We start from the raw sequence: 10,555 nt of genomic DNA, 5'->3' as shown, positions 1-10,555 counted from the left end.
CTGTTCGTTATTTAAAAGTCTCGGTTTGTCTTTTCAGCTTACGGGTGCGGCGTGCCCACCTTCACCCCTGTGGTCACCAGGGTGGTTGGAGGAGAGGATGCCAGACCTAATAGCTGGCCCTGGCAGGTAAAACATGCTGAGAGAGGAGTTTCACTCAAGATATCCACTTTTAGAAAAAGACATTTTAGTCAAATTAATTATATTAGTCAAATCAGAATAAAATGTATACTGTAAAAAAGATCAAATAAAATACAGTTAACCAAAAATAGTGTATGGTGCTGAAATCAGAGTGTGGCTACAGTGCAGTAAGTTGCCACAAAATCAATAAGGGAAATAAAACTAGTAGAGAAAATATTTAAAGGAGCAAAACAGGAGAGCTTATAATTCTGATTTGGGAGTTGCTAATATCAGGATGCATTCAGTCCTGGAAAGAGACACTTAAATAGGATGCATCTACTTTTGGATGAGTGATTGTGTTCCTACCGTGCATATGTTTCAGATTTCTCTGCAGTACAACAGAGAGGGTGAGTGGAGACACACCTGTGGAGGTACTCTGATCTCTGACCAGTGGGTCCTCACTGCTGCTCACTGCATCAGGTATGAAACAGAGAAGCTCATGATACCATATTACAACCCCATGCTGACACTGACACAGTATCTGTATTAGCAATCAGTGACATGGATTGTATTTAATCAGTATTGTAAACTGATGGGTAAATGATATCAAACCACTAGTGTATCGCTTTGCTTTTTTTTTTTTTAAGACAAGCTTTTCTAGAACTCAACAATAGATTGAACATTTTTTGTAGAACCATACATTCTTACTCATTTTCATTGCTGATAAATGGCTGGGCTCTCTGTTTACTGTACAAATGCTTCTACAGTACAGTCTTTGAAAAGGATCTTTGAGCTAATACATTACAGCTTCATATTCTTCTGTCTGTGAACTTGCAGCAGTGGCAAGGAGTACAGAGTGGCCATGGGAAAGCACAACCTCATAGAGACAGAGGAGGGTGCTGTGTTCATGGGTACTGCTAACATCATTGTGCATGAGAAGTGGAATTCCTTCTTCATTCGGTAAAAAACTAAAATAAAAATAGAATTACTATTCACTATGAATTGCAAGACTACAAACAAGACTGCAAAGACAATCAAAAAGATCACTTTACAAAACATTACAAGCAATAACAGCTGCAGCTCTAAATCTAAATGTATGTTTTCTTTCTAGCAATGACATTGCTCTGATCAAGCTGGAGTCCCCTGTCACTTTCTCTGACACCATCATGGCTGCTTGTGTCCCTGAAGCTGGCTTCATCCTCCCCCATGATGAGCCCTGCTATGTCACTGGATGGGGTCGCATGAAAAGTGAGTGGACAGTTAAGAAACAATAGGAAATGAGGGGAGAAGCATGCAACAAAAGTCCCCAACTGCACTAGAAACAGGGTGGTTTTTTAAGTCCTGGGTCACCAGGGTACCCTGTCAAATTAGAGCAATAATAAAATCCATGAAATAAATCGCTGCATTAAAACCACCAGACAGGAAACAGACTACTGTTGCAGTTAACTTAAAAGGATGGATGGACAGCGTCATCTAATTACACTCCAAGCTATAGAGATAAAACACTTGCCCTCTTAGAGCGAGCTTATCTTTTTCACCAGTCTTTTTACATTAGCTGAACCTGTGTTTGTATGCATCTCTCCTCAATACAGCTGGAGGTCCCATCGCTGACATCCTGCAGCAAGCTCTCCTGCCTGTGGTGGACCATGCTACCTGCACATTGCCTGACTGGTGGGGTTCTCAGGTGAAGGAAACCATGGTCTGTGCAGGTGGAGATGGAGTTGTGTCTGGTTGCAATGTGAGTCTGAAATAATGAACAACACAATTATAATACTGTATAAAATGACACACTATACTTTAGCACCAATGCTTTGTGACGTGAACTGAACAAAACAAGCTACACTCATTTCCTTTACCTGTAGGTCTGCATAGAGGATCAGCACAAGATTTGTTTGTTAAGTCTTTCCTCTGTACTTACTATGGAAAAAAAGGCACATTTACCTTTCACTCCAATTTTGAACACAAGTCAGAAAATGTAAATACAACCTGATATTCTTGCTTTTCTTTGATTTTAAAATAAACCTCTTTGGGCTTTGGACTGTTGGTCAGATAAAACAATTTAGGGATACAAGAATATGTTAACTTAGGCTTTTGGACTTTAAATATGTTCTTTAAAAAAAAAATATTTATTTTACTTTTTTCTGACATACTATGGACCAAATGATTAAATTGAGCATACAATACAGATTGAGCAATAATGGCAATAACTGTTAAACATTTAAATCCTCTGTTTCTGTACATTTTAGTCTTTTAATTGAGATTCTACTCCAGATGCAACATGTTTTTCTTCATAAAAACTACTCTGTCAGAAATCTGACAACTACTTGATTTGTCAGCTTGTTATATTTTTCAGCGAATAACAGAGTAGAGTGGCAATTAAAAGGTCTACAAAATGTATAGGAATGTCTGTAAGATATCAAAAGTAATTGTTTTTCAAGAACAAAAAAAGACTTAAATGTGGAATTTGCACACTGATCATATGTTTTGTCTCGCATGGTTCAGGGAGACTCTGGTGGCCCTCTGAACTGCCAGAACGCTGATGGTGCCTGGGAGGTTCATGGCATTGTCAGCTTTGGCTCCGGCCTGAGCTGCAACTTCCCCAAGAAGCCCACTGTCTTCACCCGAGTTACGTCCTACGTCGACTGGATTGGCTCTGTAAGCTCCTCAAGTTCTCTCACTGACTGACTTTAGAGGCTTAACTCACTGTAAAACTGTAACTTTTCTTTTATTTATTTTATTTCTTTCAGGTTTCAAAAATTTGCCAAAAACATCTGGATATGCTTGATGAAAATGAATAAATCATTCTAAATGATATTGCTGAAAACAGTATGCTGCACTAAATCTAACATGTTTCTATCATCTCTTCAACAGACAATGGTAGCCTATTGAGACGACTATCTGTTTGGATCAACATCGTGTGTGTGCATAAAATAAATATGCAACTCTAAATGAAATAAAAAGAATATATAAGCTATCATTTTAAGTGTTTGTATCATATTTGGTACCAAACAACAAGTCAGCAGTTTCCCCATAATAAGCAAATAAGCTAAACCTTCCTGAATATGTAGGAAATGTACACAATCTATAAAGTATGATAAACCGTTTTGTGACTCTAGTGATACTACAAGTTCTACAGCCAATTTTTTATGCCTAGTTACTTTTCACCCACCCTGTATAATCCAGATGAATAGTCTTGTAAAAAGTACTAATAATAAAGTGAGCGAGTGAGCAATAGTTGTGGTTATCATAATGCAGCTGCCCAGTCCCACGGTGTGAAGTTCTGCTATTCACAGTTATAAATTCAGCTTTATCTGATCAAAAGTACCATTACAACGATTCTCCTGATTCACCATGTACATGTAGTATTTTACTGTTGTAGCTGCTTGAGCCAGAGCTACTTTTACAGTGCCTTGCGAAAGTATTCGGCCCCCTTGAACTTTGCGACCTTTTGCCACATTTCAGGCTTCAAACATAAAGATATAAAACTGTAATTTTTTGTGAAGAATCAACAACAAGTGGGACACAATCATGAAGTGGAACGAAATTTATTGGATATTTCAAACGTTTTTAACAAATAAAAAACTGAAAAATTGGCCGTGCAAAATTATTCAGCCCCCTTAAGTTAATACTTTGTAGCGCCACCTTTTGCTGCGATTACAGCTGTAAGTCACTTGGGGTATGTCTCTATCAGTTTTGCACATCAAGAGACTGAAATTTTTGCCCATTCCGCCTTGCAAAACAGCTCGAGCTCAGTGAGGTTGGATAGAGAGCGTTTGTGAACAGCAGTTTTCAGTTCTTTCCACAGATTCTCGATTGGATTCAGGTCTGGACTTTGACTTGGCCATTCTAAGGGGGGGGGGGGGGGGTCTCTTTCTCATGCAGAAAGCTATTTACAGGGAAATGCGATGGATTAGCTGAAGCTCATCAATAGGGAGCGCCTGCTCACCCGGTGCTTTACAGACTGGCCACCAATCGAAGGGAATTTCAATATTTACCTACATCCTCGTTTTGTTAGTTGCAGTTAAGCAAACACGCAATTCGCTAATTCATGTTAGTGGATGAGTGAGACTTGTTTAAGTATTTTCCTTCCACGCTAATGATGATTCATTTGAATGACTTTAGGTGTGAATTTTGACTCACGGGCCATTGAATACAGATAAACAACAGGGTGGTTCGTTTTAACATCTATCCATGAGCCAATTTAACGATCATATTACAATTACATTAACTGGGCAGATAGTTTTGTTCTGACCTATTGTACATATGTTATTTGTCTGTCACACACACACACTCCTGCAAACAGAAGTATATAAAATGTATTCACACACTGTTGGAGTGAGATGAAATACACAAGGATTAAAGGCACCCAACACCACAAAGTCACATCACAAAATGCCAAAACAGTCAAAAGTGCATTCATCAGTCTACATGAATTAAATCGATCGTTTCATGTATTTGTTTTATACAGTGTGGCTCCGATGGCATTAGTACCCCTGCAGAGGCAGATCATGAGGAATTGTTTAGTGTTAGGCTGTACCGGAGATCTTTGAGTTCTGAAAATCATTTTCGAGCTGAGGTTAACAATTGTTTAGGTCCTTTTGATGAAGGAAAGCAAAGCAACAAATTACTGAAAAAGTCTAGTTTGTGTTGGCCGCTACAAAGTATTAACTTAAGGGGGCTGAATAATTTTGCACGGCCAATTTTTCAGTTTTTTATTTGTTAAAAACGTTTGAAATATCCAATAAATTTCGTTCTACTTCATGATTGTGTCCCACTTGTTGTTGATTCTTCACAAAAAATTACAGTTTTATATCTTTATGTTTGAAGCCTGAAATGTGGCAAAAGGTCGCAAAGTGCAAGGGGGCCGAATACTTTCGCAAGGCACTGTAACTACCTTATATACAGTTCAGGAGTTTAGTCCAGTGGTTTCTAAGCTAGTGCCTTTAAATTTATAACTTTAATCTGAATATAAAAACTAATAGTAGAATAGAACCTGTCAAATATATTGGACTAAAAAGCACAATATTTTCCTCTGAAATACTATAGCGGGGTAGAAGTATGCATAATGTAGTAAAATATGGAAATACTCAAGTAAAGTAAAAGTACATCGATAGTGTACTTAATTACTTAACTTAATTTTGTCTGTTTCAATTTTTCTTGTACATGTACTTAATTACATGGTTACTTTCTGCCCCTGATGATAGGAGCAGCTATCACTAGAGTCACAAAACAGTCTCTAATTAACAGAGATTTGAAAACAGTAACTCTATAACAATTACAATCCAGTCGACTTGGGATGCCATTAGTTTTGGTAATGCATGTCATGAACTTTGGGTCATGACCGAAAGGGCAAGATCCCGGATACAGGCGGCCGAAATGAGCTTTCTCCGCAGGGCGGCCCGGGCGCACCCTTAGAGATAGGGTGAGGAGTTCGGTCACCCGGGAGGAGCTCAGAGTAGAACCGCTGCTCCTCCACATCGAGAGGAGCCAGCTGAGGTGGCTCGGGCATCTGTTTCGGATGCCTCCTGGGCGCCTTCCTAGGGAGGTGTTCCGGGCATGTCCCACCGGGAGGAGGCCCCGGGGAAGACCCAGGACATGCTGGAGGGACTATGTCTCTCGACTGGCCTGGGAACGCCTTGGCATTCCCCCGGAGGAACTGGAGGAAGTGTCTGGAGAGCGGGAATTCTGGGCATCTTTGCTTAGACTGCTGCCCCCGCGACCCAGTCCCGGATAAGCGGGGGAAAATGGATGGATGGATGGATGGATGTTCTAATTACTCTAACTCTGTTCCCTGGACGCACAAAAAAAAATCCACCCAGCAGCCCACCTAATGTTGTCCTTCTGATGGACTTCAAACCCTAAAATCGTTTTCCTCATCCAAATCAAGTGCATTTCCTCCCCACAGTCCAGCAGTCCAGCAGCTGATACCCTGCAGCACAGTCCCCTGCAAGTGGGTGGCCATGACATCTGCTACATAGACTCAGTAAAGCTTGCAGGAAGGAGATCAACTTATACAGAAGGACATTTCACCAAAACTGGTAGCCATTATGCTAGTGTGTGCATGTGTGTGCTGACTTACAAGGATACTCTGATGGCTTCTTGGATGTCCATGGCAAGGTGAGCTTCAGCTTTGGTCAGGGTGCAACATCTTCCAAAAGCCCACTGCCCGCTTTATACAACTCAGCTCCTACATCATCTGGATCAACACCGTGAGCGACAGTTTCATTTTGAAATGACCTGTTTCCAGCATGAACAACAGTACAGTAGCTGTGATGGCAAACAAGTCCACACAGAAGTATATTCACAATGGCAAAATACACTGATTTAGTTATCAAATAATTCCTTTTATTTTTCATAAAATATTCATGAGATGATTGTTTTCACTCACTCAGAAAACAACAGACAATTATAGAAAAGTATCCTTTCACAATACATATAAAAAGAAATATAGTCGATGTCAGCAATAAAAAAAATGCAACAATAAATGAAAGAAATTATTTTAGGGACTCAGCCAAGTAAAAAGTCAAAGTGATTGCTCAATCAGAACATTAGTACTTATTAGTGTAAAAGATTTTTACTACATAGTAATAAAAATCTGTCATTTAGTTATCTCATACAACGACTGTGTCTCCAGTATCGAACCTAATAAAAACAAAGAAAGAATTAATAAAATGTGTGGCAACTTTCAACTTCAAAACATGTCAGAGAAATCGTAAACACAGTTGTATATTCTAATGGTGAAGTAGCATTAACTACAGTCAGTTCTAACAAAATGTATATATGGGTCATTAAGTCACTAACAGCTTTTGTCAAAAAACAAAAGTGGTAAAAACACTTTGTTGTGCCATTTCACAAATGTGTAACATTTAATTGAACGACTGATTAATCAATCAATCATTTTGGCATCAGCTGTTCACATATAAACAAGTCTAACCCGAATTAGAAGGAAATATTAAGTACTGATAAAACAGTGTATACCAATGGAAGTCATAGGATTTCCCTGAATTGAGTCTTGTGCAAGTGAAAGCACTGCTGCAAGTTAAGCTGTGGTTGGAGGAATGGTGATAAAGTGAGTGAGTGAGCGAGTGAGCAATAGTTGTGGTTATCATAGTGTGGCTGCCCAGTCAAAGAGCCTCTGTTGGCTGTCTCAAATAAAAACAAAAACAAGCCCAGAGAGAAGCAGAGAGTACACTACAGCCTTCACAGCTCAGCAGTGTTCACCATGGCTACACAGCAAAGGTTTTCAACTATTCATGACCTCCTTCCATCATGCTCTCACATACTTCCTCCTAACCACTGTTTGCAGGAGTATAAGCATTACTGCACTGGAAGAGCAGCAATTTAGCTCAGGTTCAGTCATACAATGTTTTGAATATGTTTTAGGAAGAGCAGCTGCATTGTTACAAACACAAAGGCACTTAATTGTATATTAGTGTGTACAAGTGGAGGACGAGCTCTGCTGCAGCAGTCAGTTAGCATTACTTCTCCATGAAATGAGACCTTGAAGTTCCAGGAAAATTACTTCCTCCCAGAGGATAATTTCTCTGAAAACCTAACCTAATGGTGACCAATATTGCTGCATTAATGAGTTATAAATATAAATTTCAATCATTAGAAACTTGATGGGTTTTTAACAGTGGTTCCCTTCTGTTCTGTCTCCAACTGACATGCAGGCCCATTGGTTGTTCCTTGACAATCAACTCTGAAGCCCTGTGCTGCCTTTAATTCACTGTTTTTGCATACATTGTTAAGCCTGGCATGCACATTGACTACATGCTACCTGCCAAGCACAAAGCAGCAGAATGCTGAAGTAAGCAAGTTGCCAGTGACAGGAGTTTAGCTACTAGCAAGCTAAAGACCCAACTGAAAATTTTTCTCCCATTTCTCTGTAAGCCAGAAACTCAACTCCAGTGGCATTCTAATTTTGTTCTGTAGGTGCTAGTTGTAGCTAGGTGACTGTTTGCTAACTCATAAGCCATGACATAGTGATTCTTGAAGAACCGCTAAGGTGTGATGGGACATCAAGGCTGTGAGTTTGTTTTGAAGTCTTTGTGCCCTCTACTGGTCAAAGGTTTTAAATGCTGTTTTAAAGACACAAATATAATATTTCATGGCATATTTAATAAAACAATGATACTAAATTCACTAATTTGCTTATTCAGGACCTAGTTCTGCTCAGAACTACAACCACAACGCTATGAAAAACTGCCCATTTACAAGCTAACCTCTGTCCCACATGCTGTAGAGGGAGTCTTTTATATATGTTACTAAAGAAATACATAAAACTAGTGTTTTGTCTTCTGTTAAACTAACATTCAAGTATCTTGATACTATAAACAACATAAAACAAGTGATATTTTGTTCGCATTGAACAACTACACTTCCTGTTAGGTTTTTGTGGAGTACCTATAGCCATGAGTCATTGGAGCTGTAGTTCCTGCATGTTAACAAGGATCTATTTTAAAACTCGAACATTCTTAAAACAGCAGTATCCAGCAGATCTATTAAAAACAGCACCGTGTTTCAGCCTTTTATGCAGACAGATAAAGGAAACCCCCTGAGCCAAGTGAGCTAGTGAAACAGAAGCTAACCTGAAAGGGGGCAGGACTCCAGCTCTGTAATAAACCCAACAGAATCTCTAACACACCAAATAAGAGTTATAAAAACAGTCTCTCATTTGCTGCAGCTCTAAAAGCCCAGGAGCACTTTTGTGCAGCATACAACTTTAGGCCAACAAATGAGTACATAGAATGCTCAGTGAAAAAGTCACCTACATTTGGTGAACTACCTGCAGTAGTAACCCAATGCTTCCCAGGGTGAAACACTGCCTAAACAGACACTACAGTTCTTCCCCAAATAAGAACTCTGCACATATCTATTTAAGTGTGTACACAGCTTCTCACAATAAACAGAAAACTACTTTGACATAAATGATAACTGCATTTAGTGGTTGCTTTTAAACCAACATGCCACAGTCTGAAAGAATCTGTCACAGTAAGGAAGGATACAGCAGCCAGGTCGGTCACTATAGACCTGGTGAGATAAATGATGCAGATGAACATATGCCATATTTTATGCCAAAGGTGCCTCTGAGAAGATTCTCAACGAAGATCCAGATTAATATCTTGGCTTAACAAGCCATCTAATGATCCACAAATAGTCATAGTAGCAGATTCCAGGAATTCCAGTAGAGTGTTTTAAAAAATGATCTACTTGATCTTAAAGTGGAGGCACTTTATCCTCATACTGTGGTGGTGGAGTAAGTGGTTCTATACTCATACCAGCTGCTGGCTGAGGGTTCTCAGCAATTTTCATGTGCAGTTTCTCTGATTTAATCCTGCGGATCTTGATAGGGAGGAGCTTGCAGTTATTTTTCCCAGGTCTACGATTTGATGCGGAAGATGAAGCCAGAGCAGGCTGTGATCCAGTAGTTGTGACCTCTGACCCCTCATATTCATACTGTACACCATCAACTTCAGTCAGGTCTTCATAGGAAGGTAGCTGGGAGGAGCTTAGACGATGGTTGCTCTGACAGACAGGGTACTGGCCACTGCCTACTACCTCTTCATAGCTAGGTACAGCATACCGATGGGCTTGTTCCTCATCACTGCAAACATTTATAGAAAGATAGATATAAATGACATGATTTTTTTATGTGTGTGCTGCCAGGTTCTTTACTTATTATTAAATGTTTTATTTACAATCAGTAAATCAAACTCTGAAAAGAAAAAAGTCAAGATTGATGTCAATAAATTGATCATGTGACCTTGAATGCTTTTTTTTAAACTTTCAAATCTCAGATTTTCTTCATATAAAAGGTTTCTACTCATTCTGGGCTTTCAACTCTTTGACCCAGACATGATAATAACAACGCCAGCATTTTAGTGTCATTTATCTAATGCCTAATCTAATCTATGTATCTAATGACTGATTTTCATAATGTTCTGAAAATGATGTACAGGAATTTTGGAATCTTTTAGGAAAATTCCCAAAAAACAAAATAATGTTCAAAATAAATAAAACAATTCCACAGACAAGTTTTTCTCATGCTGTAAGTGAAACTGGCCTTCTGGATTCTACAGGATACCAACACAGTTCCTTGTCTAATACCGTTAGTTTACACAGCCAAACTGATTTTCTGTTCACAGACATAACAAAGAGAAACCATCTTGGACAAAAAATTATGTTATTCCTAATATCCAAATGCTGTTTGGCTTGAAAGCCATGATCTGACTCACGTTTCTCTTCCCTCAGGCTCTGCTGCTGCTGCCACTGCTCCATGGTTCCGGGCCTCTCGGAGCCTCTGCTGCTCCCGCTGTTTGTTCCTTATTCCCAGACACATCGAGAACAGCAGCATAACCACCCCAGATCCCACCAAGACAAAGGCCACAGAGGAAACCTTATTTTTCCTGCTACCAGCATCACTATCTCCTGCTGA

At 39.4% G+C, this 10,555-nt stretch overlaps 2 protein-coding genes across 2 annotated transcripts in view; one reads left to right on the top strand and one right to left on the bottom strand.

The window, feature by feature from the left end:
• Positions 1-3,071, top strand: part of LOC109971218 (chymotrypsin-C-like) — a 3,279-nt gene extending 208 nt beyond the window's left edge. The window contains exons 2-8 of the mRNA XM_020619325.1: positions 38-126; positions 500-597; positions 955-1,077; positions 1,229-1,365; positions 1,710-1,855; positions 2,620-2,772; positions 2,989-3,071. Of these exons, the coding sequence (XP_020474981.1) occupies positions 38-126; positions 500-597; positions 955-1,077; positions 1,229-1,365; positions 1,710-1,855; positions 2,620-2,772; positions 2,989-3,006 (764 nt within the window). The 3' untranslated portion in view covers positions 3,007-3,071. The remainder of the gene's footprint in view (positions 1-37; positions 127-499; positions 598-954; positions 1,078-1,228; positions 1,366-1,709; positions 1,856-2,619; positions 2,773-2,988) is intronic.
• A 3,502-nt stretch (positions 3,072-6,573) lies between these two features.
• The window catches only part of tmem51a (transmembrane protein 51a), a 9,413-nt gene continuing 5,431 nt past the window's right edge, over positions 6,574-10,555 (bottom strand). Inside the window, 3 exon segments of the mRNA XM_020614540.1 lie at positions 6,574-9,724; positions 10,356-10,547; positions 10,549-10,555. The exon segment at positions 10,549-10,555 is cut by the window's right edge and continues 219 nt beyond it. Of these exon segments, the coding sequence (XP_020470196.1) occupies positions 9,337-9,724; positions 10,356-10,547; positions 10,549-10,555 (587 nt within the window). The 3' untranslated portion in view covers positions 6,574-9,336.

This window comes from Monopterus albus, unplaced genomic scaffold (genome assembly GCF_001952655.1).
Source record: "Monopterus albus unplaced genomic scaffold, M_albus_1.0 scaffold6.1, whole genome shotgun sequence".
In the NCBI taxonomy this organism is placed as follows: domain Eukaryota; kingdom Metazoa; phylum Chordata; class Actinopteri; order Synbranchiformes; family Synbranchidae; genus Monopterus; species Monopterus albus.
Note: the sequence above shows the minus strand (reverse complement) of the source record. Positions and strands in the feature narration are given on the sequence as shown.